At 48.0% G+C, this 18475-nt stretch overlaps 1 protein-coding gene across 1 annotated transcript in view; it reads left to right on the forward strand.

Moving 5' to 3' along the window:
• The first annotated feature begins 2254 nt into the window (after positions 1-2254).
• RBM19 (RNA binding motif protein 19) overlaps positions 2255-18475 on the forward strand; it is a 124677-nt gene continuing 108456 nt past the window's right edge. Inside the window, exons 1-11 of the mRNA XM_012805209.2 lie at positions 2255-2426; positions 5477-5659; positions 7290-7409; positions 7587-7625; positions 7921-8113; positions 9234-9502; positions 12027-12107; positions 13990-14068; positions 15241-15312; positions 16319-16522; positions 17916-18046. Of these exons, the coding sequence (XP_012660663.2) occupies positions 2391-2426; positions 5477-5659; positions 7290-7409; positions 7587-7625; positions 7921-8113; positions 9234-9502; positions 12027-12107; positions 13990-14068; positions 15241-15312; positions 16319-16522; positions 17916-18046 (1407 nt within the window). The 5' untranslated portion in view covers positions 2255-2390. The remainder of the gene's footprint in view (positions 2427-5476; positions 5660-7289; positions 7410-7586; positions 7626-7920; positions 8114-9233; positions 9503-12026; positions 12108-13989; positions 14069-15240; positions 15313-16318; positions 16523-17915; positions 18047-18475) is intronic.

Raw genomic sequence — 18475 nt, forward strand, 5'->3', positions numbered from 1 at the left:
CCCAGCATAGTCACAAAGTTACAACAGGAAGGTCAGAGTGAAGGAAAGGTGATGTGGACACTGAAAGGTTCTGGACCCAAGGAAGAAAGATTATTCCAAGGTGTGAAATAAAAGAAAATGGAATCCCCGTTCTGTATAAATCATGTGGTCTTTATTTCTATCCAGATAAAGGTGGGGTGAAATCAAGAAAGGAATTCCACACATGAGTTATGATAGATGGGGATTTAAAGGGTCAGGGAGGGCAGCAATTGGTGGCATTCCTATTTCCTGGGAGGGACATGAGTCTGACCCTGCCTGGGCAGGGCAAGTTTATTTGGGCAGGTACGCCTGACTCTATCAGACAAAGAAGCAGAAGGTCAAAGAGAAAGATTTGAAGATGCTGCATTTCCTATTGAAGATGGAGGGAGGGGCCCTGAGCTAAGGAATGCAGGCAGCCTCTCAGAGGTTCTCAACCTGTGGGTCGCAAACAACCCATTCACAGGGATCACCTAAATGCATCCTGCTTATCAGATATTTATATTACGATTCACAACAGTAGCACAGTTACAGTTATGAAGTAGCAATGAAAATAATTTTATGGTTGGGGGTCACCACAACATGAGGAACTGTATTAAAGGGTCACAGCATTAGGAAGGTTGAGAACCACTGCTCTAGAAACTGAGAGAGGACAGGGAAACAGATCCTTCCCCAGGGCTTCCAGTGGGAAGCAGCCTACCAACACTGCTACTTAAGGATTTCCACTCTCAAGAACTGAAGATCACAAATGTGTGTGGCTTAGAGCTCTCATCAACATAGGAGATGAATACCATCAGTGCTGGTACCAAGGTTATAAGATGAAGTTTGGGGCAGGGTTGACAGAACTTGCCAATGGGTCAGACATAGGCTGACGAGTGCAGGGGTGGACCCCTGAGGGACCCCCAAGTTTCTGGCCAGAGCAGCTGGTCCGATTCATCAGGACAGAGAGCAACTACCATGTGGAAGAAACCAACAATTCACTCTCTTCTTCTCTACCCATTCCCTAGGAGAATCTTTCCCACCACTGGCCATTTCCCTGGGTGGGAAGTTATTTCCCTCAGGCACCAGACGGGACTTCTCACAGCCCCAAGTACACTCAAGAAGCAGCCAGGGTGGAGCTGCCTTAGACCTGCCTGCTTTTTTTTTAATCTCCAGGCATAATTGGAGAGTCCAAACTGGTGGCATCTAGGTGGCCCCGGATTATTTTTGCTGGGAGAGAAAAGAAAGCATAAAACAGGAAGGCCAGAGAGCAGGAAGACTAATAACAATGTTATAATGTGGCTGCTTATTAAATGCCCCAGAACGGTCCTTCCTACTGACATGTGGCGACCATATTTTGCGGCGGCCTTGGGACTTGGGGCTTCATAAAGGGCATTCCATTTTCTTTTAATACCTTTGAAAGACCTTCTGATTTGTGAATTTCTTTAGGCGAGCCTACATTGAGTTGTATGTTTTAATAAAAGCAGTTCATGGAAATAATAAAATAAAAGTATATCAAACCAGGATTGGCTAGGCAGCCCACACTGGCCCTCCTATAAAAGGCTAATATCTCAGAGCTGCCTCATAAACCCTGCCCCCACACGTCCTACCCAGGGTCACAGCATACAGAAAACAATTCCCAAGTTGACATTTAATTCATATCACATATCAGTAAATATCTGTTAAATATAACAGCGTGCAAGAAACAACCATCTAGTTGTTACTTAATTAAAGACATAACAATAAATGGACAGCCCCTACTTCAAATCTCTGGCTGCCTATTTCATAGCTATATCACTTTAAGTAAGTTTGTTGCACTTACTGGTTCCTGGTTTATCCACGTCTGCAAAACACGGATGTTTATTTCCAGTATGCACATTCAAATATTTACACAAAATGTTCACTGATTGACTTATATGCCTAGCAGGCTCTGTTTCTAAGCCTAGGTCTCTTCTCCAAAAGGGAGGCAAGAACCCCTTCATTCTGCTCCCACTGTCAGGTTTGTCTTAAGGACTCAATCATAAAATAAAATAGTGAGGGGAGAGAAAATGATCCCAGGTCTGCACTGCTCTAACACCAGGCGGACCCGGCGCCGCCCCCCGCAGGTGTCTGGAACCTGCATCCCCTTTCGCCTCCGCGGCTGCCCCTGGGCGCCTCCAGGAGCAGCCGGAGGTCCTGCGCCTGCGCAGAATGCTAGTGGCGCCAGGCCCGCCCCTTGCAGGGTGTGACTTCCTTGAGTGGCTTGGTTCGGTCACGCCTACTTCCGGAAGGGGCGGCCGAGGTTTGGGACACGTGACTATGTTCCGGTTCCCCAAAGATGGCGGCGCCCAGAACTGTAGCGTGAAAGTTGTCGGTGGGAGACGCTGTCCAGTTTTGCCGGAATCAAACCGTGCGCCATGTCGCGACTGATCGTGAAGAACCTTCCGAATGGGGTGAGTGAGGAGCCAAGACTTGGAAATACGAAATCCGACCAGCCTGGAATTGTGGGCTTGGGGAAAGATGTAGCTGGAGAGACCGAGGGATTTTACCCTCTGGAGCAGAACTGCGGGCAGATTCGGAACCTAAAAGGGCAAGATGTTGGGCTTATTCCCATTTAACTACTGAGAAAGAGAAGTGACCGCTTAAGTTTTCACAACCAGTGGGTGCCTGACTCTCACCTCCACAGGTCTTTTCCTAGTGAGGTGCCGAGTCCCACCTGGTGTCTAAAGTCTTGCTCCCGCAAGCTCTCCTGTCCAATCACTTTTTGTTGGTGTTGACCCATGTCCGGCCCAGACACTGTATTTATGTGCCTTCCCTACGCGGGAGACTGTTGGGGAGACCAATGGGGAATATTAGACTGAGGATCTGTGTTCCAATTCCTGGTCCTATTACTGAAGCAGATAGGAACACTGAGTGGGTATTTAAACCGTTTATCCAGTAAGTGAGGAATGGTGACCCAGCCATACTTTCTGTTCCCTGGAGCCCAGCACGAAAATGGCTTATGGTGGGCATGTATTAAAAAGGGGAAAAAAAAAAAAAAAAGCCCAGGATAAATGAATGAAGAAAAAGGTGAATGAATGAATGATGTATCTATTGGTTGATTGGATGCAGTATGCTCTAGTGATCATCTTTTTTTTCCCCCCTTTGGAGACATAGTTTCACTATGTCACCTTTAGTAAAGTGTTGTGACGTCACGGCTCACAGCCACCTCAAACTCTTAGGTTCAAGCAGTTCTCTTGCCTCAGTCTCCCTAGTAACTGGGACTACAGGATCCTGCCAAAGCGCCGGCTATTTGTTTGTTTGTTTGTTTAGCAAGCCCACTGGGTTGAAATCCACCATCCCTGGTGCATGTAGCTGGCACCCAAACCCCTGAACTATGGGCACTGAGCCTAGATGATGTTTCTTGAAGACTTGCTTTGTCAGATGAGGATTTTACCTTGGCTACCAGTCCTTTCCCTCTCAACTCCTACTTTTTTGTATTTCTCAATGTGTGTCATTCTGTTATCATTGTTTGTCTTGTCTAATGAATGAAATAATTATAGCTAATACTCTGAGTCTTTACTGTGTCCCAAGCACTATTACAGGTGCTCTAAGTAAAGTAACTCATTTAATCCTAACCATAACCCTGTGAGATAGGTTACATTATTGTGCCCATTTTAAGGGTAAAGAAACTAAGGTACAGCAATGTAAAGGGATTTGCCCAAGGTTATATATAGATGGTGCTTGCCTGCGGTTACGTACAGATGGTGATTTACAGAGGAGGGATTGCATTGAGCAGTCTGGTTCTAGAATTTGCCTTCCTGACCACCGTACCATACATTGTCTTAGCATGATTGCTTACAGTGGTTTTAATTATTTTTCAGCAAATACACATTTAGTAGTGAGTACTGATAATGTTGCTGACATTGTAGACAAATGGATAAATGGTCCCCACTTTTATGGAGCTTACAGTCTAATGAAGAGACAGACACAGTACAAGGAATTGAAGTGTAAACTGAGTGGTTTGGAAGCACAGAGTCAGTTGGTTATCTACCCATCTGAGGTGTCTAAGAAAGTCCTCCTAGGGGAGGAGGTAATTGAACTGAAAATTAAGAGGAGTTAGCCAGGCCCTGCCTGGGAAGATGTCACCCAGAGGGGACAATCAAAGTAAAACCTCAGAGGTGAAACACATGAGGAGTTTGGCCTGGTGCTGAAGAGATGAGTTAGGGCTGGATCAACACATGGGAAATCTCGTGTTACCCATTAGGTGTCTGTCCTTGAACCTTTGGTACCAGAAAGTCACCAGAAAGTGTTTGGCAGGGAAATGATGGGCTCAGACTTGAGTGAGGTCCCTCCCAGGCAGTAGGTACTTGAATTCACTGTCTTTTATATATCTGAGTCACAAACCCTGATTCTGCAGACCTTGGACAGATCCTTCATCCCCTGAAGTTTGATTTTTTCCTTCTTTAAAATGTGGGTTAAAATTCCTAACCCATAGAGTGATTGAGATTTTGATAGCACCAGAGTTATTAAGAAGCTGCCTCAGAAAATGTAGTTCTCCCTCAGCCTCACTGCCACACACACGGATCTGCCAGTATCTGCTTAGAAAACTCACTGAGTTGTGAGGGTAGCCTTACTGGAGTGAGGATGGTGGGAAACCATGGGCCAGCTTTACGAAGTGTGGGCTTCTTGACCAATTTATAATAATACTAACATGTTCATTTCTTAGTGCTGCTGTAACAAAGTATCCTGCACTTAGTTGTTTAAATAATACAAGTTATTTTATAGTTAACTGTAGTTTATAGTTTACATTCTAAAATCAAAGTTTTAGCAGGGCTATGGTCCATCTGGAGGTTCTAGGGGAGACTCTTTGACTTTCTCAGCTTCTAGAGACCACCTGCCCTGCCTGGTTCATAGCCACGTAGTCCATCTTCACAGCCCATTTTCTAATCTCTCTGCTTCCATGTTCTCTAACTATCCTACCATTCCTCCCTCTTACAAGGGTGCTTAAGGCGACCCTGAGGGCCTGGCTGGATAAACCAACCTAATCCCATCTCAAGATCCTTAATTTAATCTCATGGGCAAAGGTCTCTTGCTGTATAAGGTGACATATCCAGAGGTCCAGAGGTTCCAGGGATTAGAGTGTAGACATAAAACCCTTTGGGGTACTCCATTGTTCTCTCTACTGCAGTCAGCAAGCATTTATTTATACAGTACATCATGTTTCTTCATTCGTTTCTTCAGACAGGCACTTATGACATATCTACTATTTAGCAGCCACAATACCGCTTCTATAATCAGTCTTATCCTCCTCACAGTCCTATAGGGTAGGGAGGTGGCATTTGCAGCTGTTGTGACTCTTGGTTTCTGCACCAGGGAGAAACTTTCTCAGGGCCCTGGCTAGTGGGTGTCAGAGCCAGAGCTGGAACCTGGCCTACCTAGAAATGTTTTCAGCCTGTTTTGTCCCTTTGCTCTGGAGACTCCCCAACTCCTCCCTCATTTCACATCCATCCCTCTGTCCTAGATGAAGGAGGAGCGTTTCAGGCAGCTGTTCGCTGCCTTCGGGACATTGACAGACTGCAGCCTGAAGTTCACCAAAGAGGGCAAGTTCCGAAAGTTTGGCTTCATTGGCTTCAAGTCTGAGGAAGAGGCCCAGACAGCGCTGAACCATTTCAACAAGAGTTTTATTGACACGTCCCGGATCACAGTGAGTCAGCAGGAGTCTCTCCCTCGCCTGTGGAAAGTAACGCCACTCGATCTTTCATCCAACACTCTTTCCCACCTGTTCACACTCTGGCATATGCATAGCAGTCACCTGAGAGCTGGTTTAAATCATTTCTTGAGCATGTCCCCAGAGCTTCTGATTCAGTGGGTGGAAATGGGATCCAAGAGTGTACACATCTAACAAGCCCTCAGGTGATATCTGTGCGGCTGGTCCACGGACTGCACTTCAAGAAGCACTGCAACATCCATTCACTCATTTAGCAAGCACTCGATGGGCCCCCATCAGTGCTTGGAATTTAGAGAAAAATGCACTACCACAGCCCCTTTCCTCATTGAGCAGCCACTTTGGCTTGCAGGCAGGCAGGGGCTCCACAGCTAACAGGCTGCCTTTGTTCAGTGTCATCAGTGAACAGTTGAGCACCAGGGACTTGGGAGAACAGAGGAGGCCTCTACCCTGGCACAGGAAGGGATCAGGAAAGCGTCCTGCAGGAGGAGGTCCCACTGGCATCACTCATGTGCATTTAACGACCCTGTGAAACATCTCTAATACTTTGTTGAGGAGGAAAAAACAGATAATGGACAAGCACACACATGTGTCATGTGGATCCAATTCATACATGTGATATCCCTCCATCTGTAGGTGTGTAGAATATCCATAGAAGGCCATATGGCAGGAGTTTTACCAAAATATTAATAATACTCTTCTCTCTGGGTAATAGAAATTGAAGTACTTTTTTTTTTTTAACTTTCACTGAATTTTTTTCTATTTGAAATTTATATCATGAGCACATATTATTACAGAAGCAACAAACCTATTTTGAAAGTCCACTCAAAAGGAGTGTAACCAGATGGCAGCCCCTTCCCCTACGATCAGTGATTGACTGACGTGTCAGCCTTCACTGTGGCTGGGAGTGCAAGGCAAGCGCTCCCAAGGTCATCTCAGAGGAGTGTGTTGAGGTGTCAGAGCCAAGCTTGCTCTCCAGCTTTCTTCTGTGTCCCTGTGGTCACCTCATTTTTCCTGGAGTTCTTCTCTGGGGTCAGGCACGCTCTTCTCATGCTAAGTAAATGATCTTGGCAGCCACTGCTCCTCCCCCATTGCCCTGCCCAGACCCTGGCTAGCACTTGGCCTGGGTCATCTCATGCTATCTTCATGGCCACCCCTTTATAGTGGGTGGTTATAAACTCAGGTTTAAAATGAGTCCAGAGACTCCCTGAGTTCAGGTCTCTACTCTGTCACTTACTGCCTGGGTAACCCAGGGCATGTGACTTTACTTCTTTGTGCTTCGATTTCTTGCTCTGAGAAGTAAGGAAAGGGAAGCTCAATGTATTAATACTCACGGAGTACTTAAGACAGTGTCTGGAATTCCTCTGTAAGTTGCAGCTATGATAACTGCAATGTTACTGACTCAGAACAGCAGGCTATGATGAGATTGCATTATAGACTTGAAGGAACTGAAAGCCAGGCCTCAGAGTTGATGTATAATTTGCTCCAACTAATTCAGCTGGTCAGTGGCAATTGCCTGTTTAAAAAGCTCAAGCCCTTAGGTGCCAACAGGCAGTCCCTCATTTGCACACCCAGGGCTGGTGTGCAAATCACTCTCTTTCCCACACAGGTGGAGTTCTGCAAGTCATTTGGAGACCCAACAAAGCCCCGGGCCTGGAGCAAACATGCCCAGAAACCAAGCCAGTCCCAGCAGCTTCCAAAAGACTCCTTTGTTCCAGAAAGTAAGAAAGTATGTATGAGGTCACTCAAACCCCATGTCCCCAGTGTTAACAATGTGGTCACTTTCTGGGAGGGAAGAACAGGGACTCCCTCTTGGTTCCTGAAGTTGGGACCTCTCGGGGCATTGCAGTTGCATTTCCCTCTTGTCACCTGCCTGACCCTCACCATCTGTGCTTTCTGCTTTCAGGGTGACAAGAAGAAAAAGGTGGCAGGTGATCTAGAGAAGGTGAGTCTGTCCTGCTGCCCAAGAGGGAAGGGGGGGTGGCCAGGACAAAGTGGCAGTTGGCCCAGGCAGGAGAAGGCCATGCTGCTGGTCTCTCTTGCCTGTGGCCATGGCTTCTTAGTTTTGTCTGGTGAGAATCTGCTCTGGCTTCCTTGGAACTGACCCTTGGGGTCCTCTAGGCATTGGGGGAAATGAGCATAGAGGATCTTTTAGAAGTTAAAAAGTTGTCCCAACTGAGCCTTCTCTGCCTCTTCTCCCTCTTCCTATGTCCCTGCTACTTGGACTCTGGTGCTACCAGCTGAAGGAAGATAGTGAGTTCCAGGAGTTCCTGTCAGTTCACCAGAGGCGGACGCAGGCAGCCACTTGGGCAAACGATGCCCTGGACGCTGAACTCTCAAAAGGGAGGGGCAAGCCAGCCAAGGACTACCTGAACTTCGACTCTGACTCAGGGCAGGAGAGTGAGGAGGAGGGTGCTGGAGAGGACCTGGAAGGTGAGGGCAAGACGTGTGTGCCCCGTGTGCACGGGCCTGTACTTGCCATTAAGCTGATGGGCACTGGGGCTCCTCTGTGCCAGACCCCAGGGGGTGGGTGAGCCGGAGACTGCCCTGCACCTCAGATGGTGGGAGTGATTATCCTAGCCCAGTCTGCCTTGACTGGTTCTTGTCACTTTTTCATTCACTTGGTCAGTTGTTCAACAAATCTTCATGGAGCACCTATACTATATACCAGGTAGCCTTCAGGCACTGAGGCCAGAGCAGTGAGCAAAACACAGGAATGTCTGCCCCCACAAGCTGCATTTCTGGTGGGGGTGAGCGACATTAAGCAGATAAGCACAGGTTGTTGGGTGTGTCAGTGATGGTGAGTGCTGCAGAGAGTGGAGGCAGGAGAAGGGGGGTGAAAGGGCAGCCTTTGTCCTCACAGGGGCTCTCAGTGTGGAGCAGACTGAGGGGCGAGTGAGCAGTTACAGCACAGAAAGTACGAGCCGGGGCAAAGGTTGGGAGTCCATTTTGGTCTAAAGGTGACAGCATGTGCATTTAACACAAGTGTCACACCTGGGAGAGCTGCTAAGATCCGAAGGACTCATGGGACTTGGTGGGACACTGTAAGGGACAAGAGAGGAAAGGGGTTCCAGGCAGAGGAACAGTGTTGCAAAGGCACAGAGGAAAGGGAACCCTGGGCTTGTGGGGATGGATATGAGTTAGGGCGGGCATGGCAGGAAGAGACAGGGCTGGGAGAAGAAACCAGGCAGCTTGCTCAGCCTCAGCAGGAGGAGCTTGGGTTTCACCTCGAGCTTTTGGAAACCACTGGAGGGTGTTAAGCAGAGAGTGACAGTCCCATGCATACTATCAAGACATCATGGAGGCTGCAGGATAAAGAAAGGACTGGAAGGACAAGGCTGGTGGCAAGAGGCCAGCAGCTCTCCACTTGTGGCATGTAGAATGTCAGAACTGCAGTAGCCTCACCCCATTTGGCATTGATTATTAGAGGACTTGTCTTGTCTGCTGGGTACAAGCCCTGGTCATAGTGGGCATGGTGCCTCACACCACTTGCTAGAGGGCATCTCTGGCTTGGTCACACCTGCCACTGATCCCCGTCTCCCTGTTCTTCCAGAGGAAGGAGGCCTTGAACCCAAGGCAGCTGTGCAGAAGGAGCTGTCGGACATGGATTACCTGAAATCCAAGATGGTAAGGGCTGAGCTGTCCTCTTCCTCAGAAGAGGAGGAGAGTGAAGACGAAGCTGTGAACTGTGATGAAGAGAGTGAGGCCGAGGAAGAAGATTCCTCTACCACCCCAGCACTGCAGGACAGAGAGAGCAGAGGACCTGGCCAAGCTCAAGGGGGGCCATCTGGGAACAAGAGAGCACAGGTGGCCAGAGCTGAGGTGTGTGTGTGCCTGGGGGGGTATAGAGGGAGGGGGTCGGCTCATGCTTGCCTGTGGTCTTGTAGCTCCTTTGTTAGTGGACTGTGACATAGAGGAGAGACAGCTCTATAGTCCATAGCCCCTTTGTTGGGGGAGTGTCACTTAGAGGAGAGACACAGCTCTCAACCCTGCCATGCCTGCATTTGTCCTCTCTTAGTTTACTGCCTGTTGCTAACCTGGAGAGGTTGCCTGCCTTCTGGAGTCATGGGGCAGAAATAAGCTGAGCAATGGCTGGTAGCCTTTTTCCTTTGTGTTTAGAGACAGGGTAGGCAGAGGGAAGTGAGCTGACATTGATAAGAATAGAGAAGATCTGGGCTAGGTATAGTGGCTCACACCTGTAATCCTAGCACTCTGAGAGGCCAAGGTGGGAGAACTGCTCAAGGCTAGGAGTTCAAGGCCAGACTGAGCAACATAGCAAGAAGCCATTTCTATAAAAAAAATACCATGTTTCCCCGAAAAGAAGACCTACCCCAAAAATAAGCCCTAGCAGGATTTCATGCATTTGTTGAATATAAGCCCTACTCTGATAATAAGACCTAATGATGGGTGTGTCAATGCAGCGTATCTGCATAGCCACGCCATGCATTTCAGCGCAGAGCTGTAAGGAAGACTGGAATACCTTTTATCTACCACATCTCCTTTCTCCAAGCTGCGCACTTGTGCAGGTGCACATGTGGTAACCACAGTCACAGGCATCCTATTGCCCCTGGGCGAACGGCTAGGGGAAAGGAGTTCACACATCACTAGCACCAGCCCCACCAACAATATCAGCTCCCCTTGTCAGGTTCCAGAAGAAGATGACTTAACTGTATTTGAATAAATGTAGATTATTATAATATACTTAATAAAAATAAGACATCCCCTAAAAATAAGCCCTAGTGTGTCTTCTTGAGAAAAAATAAATATAAGACAGTGTCTTATTTTCAGGGAAACACAGTAGAAAAATTAGCCAGGCATAGTTGGGGCTCTGTGCCTACCTGTAGTCCCAGCTACTCAGGAAGCTGAAGCAGGAAAACTGTTAGAGCCCAGGAGTTTGAAGGTTTGAGGTTGCAGTGAGCTGTGACGGCACTGCTACTCTCTAGCTTGGACAGAGTAAGACTCGGTCTCCAAAAAGAAAAAAGCTCAGTTGAGTTGAGCACTTACTCCACACTAGGTACCATACCTGCATGTCATTGAATCTCCTTCCATTTTACAAATAGGGAAACTGAGGCCTTCTAGAGAAGGGCAGTGACTTGCCTAAGATCATAGCTGGGAAGGGGCGATGTCAGAACTCAGACCCAGTTCTGGAGGGGCTGAGTCTATGGGCTCTGGAGTCTGGATTATAAACACAGGTACTACCCTCGAGGACAGCCATCTGGTCTCCCACCTGGGAGTCCACTTTGATTCAGAGATGGGACAGGTTAACACATTGCCCAGATCCCCATTCCCTCCTCTCCCCATGGGGCCTCTTTGAAGGATCAATTCTTCCCCTGCCCAGCCTTGTATTTTCAAATGAGACAGAGGAGTCATCCTCTTTTCTCTTTCCTCTTCCTTCATCTTCTTTCTTTTTCTGCCCCTTCTAATTACCACACACTGTCCTTTTTTAAAAAAAAAAAGAAGAAGAAAAGAAAAATGTGTATTTCAGAGAGGTAGCAGAGTGTGGTGAAGTCAAGAGTTAAGGGTTCAAATCCCGGCTCTGACGCTTGGTAATCTTTGGACCTTAGGTAAGATATTTTACTTTCCACAGGTCTACTCATCTATAAGATACTCATGTGGCACTGGTTTCTGCTGCTGGTTTCAGAACCCCCTATGTCTAAGGATACGCTTAGAATGCAGAACTTCTCATTTCAGGAAGATGAGCCTGGGTAGCACAGCACCCCCAGCAGGACATGGGAAGCATATTACTATTTCTGCAGTGAAGCCTAAAGGACCACTTGCTCTACATAAGCTATGAGTTGGTTCTTGTCAGCTCAGGGCAGGTTTTGCTGGGAAATTAGTTCAAGTTAGGGCAGGTTTTATTGCCAAAAGAGTTATCAAAAACTTAGGTTTTTCAGAGCTATCTGGATTCTGAAATTATGAGAAAACACCTTGAACCCTTGTCCCTATGGAATTACTTTAAAGATGGGACAGTAGGTAGGACAGTGGCATCTGCAAAGTACATCTGCAAAGTACAGGGTTTGGTATGGGTGGGCCCTGAATCATTGGTAGCAAATATTACTATAGTCCCATCCCCTCTGTCCCTCCTCGTGGCCCCAGGGCCTGTGTTAATGTTTCCATGGCTTGTTACGCTGTGATTCCAGCCCTCATCTCAGGTACAGGTAGAGGTGTGGCAGTTCCCACATCCACCACTGGCCAGCGTCTCCAGCCACTGCCGGCACCCGTGCTCACTGGCATTCCCAGGCTCGCCTGGCAGCAGACACCTCCCCCAGCAATGAGGTGTCCTAGTCTGCCACTGCCTGCAGCTGGCTACTCACTGTGGTCATTTCTGTTTCTTGTGGTCACTCAGGCAGAGAAACCAGCAAACCAGAAGGAGCCCACCACCCCACACACTGTGAAGCTGCGAGGAGCCCCGTTCAATGTCACAGAGGTATGTGCCAGCTGAAGACAAGGGCCAGGAAACCCTGTGGGGGCAATAGATGAGGGCAGGGGTGATAGAAAGAGGCTTTGCTGCATGGGGGGGATGAGGAGCAGTGGAGGACATGAACTAGAAGGAATTGGGGCCAAACAGGCTGATAGGTAAGACCCCAGGCATTGCCAGGGTCAGGAGACAGGAATAGCTGCACCGTGACAGAGGGCTGATTTTACCCACTGATAATCTATACCAAGGGTGGGTCAACTTCCGGGCTAAAGGAGGGAGGCCACTGGTAAATAAATTTAAGACCTTGTAGTCAATATGTTCTCTGTTGCAACTATTCACCCTGTTACAGTAGGGAAGCAGTCTTCAACAGTAGGTAAATGAATGATGAGGCTATGTTCCAATAAAACTTTATTTACAGAAAACAGGCAGGGTGTCAGATTTGGCCTATTAACTGTCATTTGTTGACTGGGTCTACAACAGCAGAGACCATTGCTTTAATTTTCCTACTATAAAAGTAATACAAATTCAGTATTTATTTTTTTTAATGTAGGTAAATAAAAAATATAAAAGTCACCTATCACTGGGATGACTATATGCATTATTATTCTAAGTTGAGACTGAGGGGGTGCTAGCTGGCTGTGGTGCCAGGCTGTGAGAGTGATCACTGCAGGTCTAACTACTACAGATGTAGGGACTGACTGTCCCAGGCACATGGGGACAGCCCTACCCAAACTACTGATACATTTGGGGGATATCGCCTTTGACATTTTTTTAATGTGTAAATGTTGGCCTCTGTCTTTATTTTTCAAAATCTAGGAGCTATTTGGAAACCATCACAATTAGCCATAAATCAATTTGACTATCGAATCTACTCTGCTATAAGATCGTTTATGTTGCATGCCCTTCTTTAGTCAGGATGCCCTTTTGATACACCTACCCAAGCCCCTAAATTGGGACACGAGGGTCATTTCTATTTCAGGCTTTGTAAGCCATATAGACACTGTCGTACATTCTTCCTCCTCCTTTTTTTTTTTTTTTAAATGTTTTAAAAGTGAAAAAAAAAAAAAAACATTCTTAGCTTGTAGGCTACATGCAGTAATCGGTTTGTGGGCCAGTTTGCTGATCTTTGCTGCTGATAGTCTATGTAAGCACATGCATGTACATTTTTAAGTCTTTGACACAGAGTGTCAGTTGCTTTCTGGAAGTTTGCTAATTGATGCTCCCTCCAGCAGACCATAAGAGTGCCTATTTCCCTGAACCCTCGGTATTTTAATGTTTTAATCTTTATCAATATGACAGGCAAAAATAGTACAGTAAAACCTCCATAGTTGACCACCTTCTTAAGTTGACTTAATTTTAATAGATGGGACACGCACCACTTGTACGTATCAGTACAACAGGCCTAGTTCCTTATGTTGACCACCTCTGTGTGTGGACCAGTTTGTTATGGTCACTTGCGTCATCAACTCACAGAGGTTCTACTGTATTTCATTTCAATTTATATTTTAAATTATTAGTGAGATCGGTCATAAAAATCAAATATTCATGCTTTAATGAGAAGTGAAAAAAGCCAGATTTAACTTCCAAGTATATAAAAAAGATACTGAGGGGGAAAAACATCATATTGCCTTAAAATGCTGAGGGTGATATGACTATTCACTATTTCATGTTTATATTGCTCATTTTTCCTCCAATTTTTTTCAAGTTTTTTCCAAGGCAATTTTATTTTCTAATGGAGACAAGATGTATATAACTTAAAGGAAGAGAAAAACTGTAAAGGATGAAATACTCTAATCCTTTCTCATTCAGCGGTTTGCTCTGTGTCTGTTTTTATTAGGTTAAGTTTTCGTTATTGGCTTGATAAAGGGGAAAAAATTTTTTCTTTTTACAGAAAAATGTTATGGAATTCTTGGCACCCCTGAAACCAGTGGCCATTCGAATAGTGAGAAACGCTCATGGGAACAAAACAGGTAAGATCTGGAACCTTTCTGGGTGGGAAAGACAGAAGGTGGGGCCTCGAATGAGGGCTGGGGAGAGGATTTAAGGGCAGTGGGTTTTTCCCGTTTGTGGTGCTTATTTCTGTGGATGTGGTTGAAGTGGTCAGGGCGAGGGTCTGTCTCTTCTCCTTGCCTTTGTTAGCCTGGTGTATAGTGATGGAGTTTTCACCTGTGTTTCTCTTCTCTCCCCTCCGCCACCTGCCCTTCACTTAATCCAGTGGGCACAGCTATTGTGCCAGAACTGTTGCTGACAGGTCCTGGGGTCTGCTGTGCCACCCTCTCCCCAGGTGGCATGGGGCAGCCTGAACCCTCTTGGCTTTAGGTGAGGGTAGCAATGGGACTTAGGGTGGCCCCAGACTGGGTTCTGCAGTGAGTGGGTTTTTGGCCATCCTCCAGGGAGGATCAGCAGGAGTCTAGACTGGAGTGGCTTTGGAGGGGAAGAGCAGGTGGAAAGAGGTGGAGGATGTTTTTGAGGATAGATAAGGTGCCTGGATGTGAGAAAGGAGAGCATGGAGGAATCACAGAGAAAGAATCTAAACCACCTTATACTAGGGGCAGAAAACCCATGGACTTTGGACCAAGTAATAGATGTGCCACCTATTACCTGTGTATCCTTGGGCACATTACTTATTGCTCCAGAAAAGCAAGGGTCAGCCACTGCCCTGCTGCCTCATGAGGTTTAGGCCAGTGAGCTCAGCATGTGGAGGCCCCTGTATTCAAGGAGAGACTCCCAATGTGCCTGTTTCTGTGCTGGTTGGGGCCGTGAGTGCTCGGGCAGAGTAGTGGTGGCAATGGCTCCTCCCGTGCTGAGCTGGGCTACATGCTGCTGCCACAGGCACTTTTCCAGAGAATCCCTCGGAGCAGGCACTGCTTAGGCCAGGGGCAGGGGACATCAAGACCTCCTGTGCTTCTGACTCCTGAGGTCCAGCATTGTTACCCATAAAGTCAGGCCAGGATCTAAACACTTCCTGCAACGGGAAATTTGGTTGTGGGTGGGAAGGAGGGAGGGAGTCTGCTTATATTTTTGAGATCTGGCAAAGACAGAGGTTCTCCCCTATTTTTGCACCAAGCACAGCCTGGGTGCTCTCTGTGACCACACAAGGGTCTCTGCAGGGCCTGCAGGTTATACCTTTGTCTTCTGGCAGGGTACATCTTTGTGGATTTCAACAGTGAAGAGGAAGTGAAGAAAGCTCTGAAATGCAACAGGGAATACATGGGTAAGGAGTGCTGGCCGGTGCCATCTCCGAGCCGACACAGGGCTCTTTCCTCCCTTAACTCACTCCATGCGTGGTGAGTGTCTGCTCTCTGCAGATACCGTTCTAGGCACTGGGGGTGCAGTGGTGAGCAGATAGCTGGAGTCCCTGCACTCCTGGACCTGACCCTGAATAAACTTACATGGGGGGAGACAGGTGATGATCAAATAGGTGAGCAAATATGTGGTCCATGCTGTGGGCAAACACAGAGTAGTCAAGGAAGGGGATAAGGGGAGGAAGCCCATCCTTTTTTTTTCTTTTTAATTCTCAAGAATGTTTCATGAGAGCAACAGCAAAATGCAGAGTGCAATGAAAGAAAATTGCAGTCATGCTTGTGGTAGGATAGGGCAGAGAATGCTTAAGACACTGAGCTGGTCTTCAAGAGGAGGCCTGTATTTAGACAGCATTGTGTCTGCTGGGGCTTCCCTGAGAGGCAACACTGGGACAGAGGTCTGGAGCCGAGGACACCAGCTCTGGATGTTCATTAGAGGGAAGTGCAAGTGCAAGTGCAAGTTCCCTGAATTGGGAGGTCTGATTGACACCTAGGGATGCAGTCTTGCACTAATCCCCGGCATGGACCAGTGACTTAGATCCCGCCCTCGACCCCTAGTGAAGACATGGGCTGTATTAGGGAGCATTAGAGACTTTATAACCTTAGCAAAGCAGGAGGTCCTTTCCCAAGACTTTGCCTTGATAAACAATGGTAGAGCATGTGCCCCAGAATTTAGAGGCTATGTCATGTCTGGGACAGCCCAGGCAAGCTGCTTTCAGGTGACCTGGCAGGGTGAGTGAGACCAAGGCCTTCCAGTTCAGGTCCGGCATTGGCTCAGGCTGCTGCCCTGGGTAACAGACTCTGGTGTCAGGTGCTATCATCAGCCACCTTGGCCATCTGGAAGGCAGTGGAAAACAGTTTGGAGTCGCTGGGAAGTGCCAACCTCCCTCCAGAGCTTTGAGTCCTCCCTTCATGCAGGTGGACGCTACATTGAGGTGTTCAGGGAAAAGAGCTCCCCCATGGCCAAGGGGCCCCAGAAGAGGGGCACCACACCCTGGCAAGGCCGGACGCTCGGGGACAACGAAGAAGAAGAGGACCTGGCTGACTCCGGGAGGCTCTTTGTGAGAAACCTGCCCTACACCAGCACCGAGGAGGACCTGGAAAAACTCTTCTCCAAATTCGGTAGGCATGAGGCCCTGGGGCTTGCTATCTGCACAGATGGCACTGTGCCCATGAGACCTGGGCTCTGGCTTAGAACACCCAGGGGTCAAGTCCCAGTCTGCAGACCAGTCCACCTTGCCTCAGTTTTCTCATCTGTAAAGTGGAACTAACTGTCCCAGAGCTGCTGTGAGGATTCTCGGGACAGGCACTCAGAAGGAACATCGCAGACATCTTTTGCTGTCTAAAAGCAAACTCTCAATTCTCATTCTAAACTCAGAAAAGATTCCGATATGTGTTTCCAAGGTATTCCCTGCTGACCACACTCTTGCTGCTCACTATTTGGAATTGAGTGACTGTGCAGATACGACAGAGTTGCAGGGCGGCCCTCAGTATCTGCAGGCTCTGTCACTGACGTCTGCTCACCCAGGCTGAGCATCCAGCCAGACTTGGTGGTGGGAGGGTTATGGCTGCTGCTGCCATGGTTATTTCTTAGGCCAAGAACTTGAAGTCTGTAGTTCGCCTTGGTCACCCAGTGCTGTATGTGTGGGAGGGTAGATACGTTTTAGAATGGGGAGATCTTGACACTTTTGAGATCTCCACATCACCCCACATCTATTTGGAGACCAGTTGTGGGCGTCAGAGGATCAGAGAGGTTGAGCCCCAGTGAGGGCCCTGCTATAGTGCAGGGACACTCTGAGGGGACCTGCCATTAGGCAAACTGGCCTGACTGCCAAGCTCATGTCCACTGCTGTCTTGCTCACCAGATCCTTCCCTGCAGGCTTGTGTCCTGACTTACATAGCAGGCCTAGGCTGGCTGGGAGAGGATTTGTCAGTAAACTGCAAGGATCCCTTTGGGAAGATAAAGACCCAGAGTGGGGATGTGATCACACTCTGGTGTTCAGAGTTGAAACCAGGGGAAAAGCGTATGCTTTCATTTGAGCAGATTAGTAATATTGTGAGAGGACACTTGTGTGGCACATGCTGTAGCCAGCACTGTGAGCACAGTATATGCACATTAACACAGTCCTCTCTCACAGCTGTCTGGGAGGCAGGTGCTCTTATTGTGCCATTTCACAGACAAGAAGACTGAGGTACATGGAGCCTTAGCGACTTCTGCAAGGCAGGCAACACATATGGTAGGTGGTGCAGCCAGGATCTAGCCCAGGGTGTGCCTCTGCCCTTAAAATGGCCACACAGGGGCTGTGAAATGACACCTGCCCCTTTGGGGGTTGGTTCAGGGTTGATGGGTTCATCATGTTCTTTCCTGAAGCCGAGCAGGGCCACAACTGACCCACAGCAGCAGCTCAGTGTTCTGGCCAGTGAGAACTTGTCCCTGCTTAATGGTCAGCGCTTTTCTCACCCAGAACTGGCACAGCCCCAGCCCACAGGTCACTGACGCTTCTCCTGTCCTCAGGTCCCCTGTCTGAGATCCACTACCCGATTGACAGCCTGATCAAGAAACCTAAGGGCTTTGCCTTTGTCACCTTCATGTTCCCTGAGCACGCTGTGAAGGCCTACACGGAGGTGGACGGGCAGGTGTTCCAGGTGAGGCTGCCCGTGGGCCTGCCGGGAGGCTGCTGGGCAAGCATGGTTGGGAGCAGAATGGTTGTGCATGCGTGCGTGCATGTGTATATACAGGTATCCATATTTGGGGTCTAAAACAACGCACGCTGGCATGCCAAGCTACCTCCTCACATGAGCTTCTAGAGAGTTAGCACTTCAGTGAGATCAGGGATCTGGTCTGCCCCAGTCACTCGTCAGGGGCACCTAAGATGGTATCTGGCACATAGTAGAAATTAACTGTTAGACGAGTACATTTCTTCCCTATCCCCAGAAATACTACCTTGGAAGAGGAATAAGCAAGAAAGGAATTTTGACATGGACGTATGAAAATGGCCACAAGAGAGTGTGAGAAACTCTTGTCTTTTTTTCCTGGCTCACCAAGTAATGTGCTTAGCATACATTCTTCAGCCC

Source organism: Otolemur garnettii, unplaced genomic scaffold (genome assembly GCF_000181295.1).
Source record: "Otolemur garnettii isolate 467f Iridium unplaced genomic scaffold, OtoGar3 scaffold00038, whole genome shotgun sequence".
NCBI classification, from domain to species: domain Eukaryota; kingdom Metazoa; phylum Chordata; class Mammalia; order Primates; family Galagidae; genus Otolemur; species Otolemur garnettii.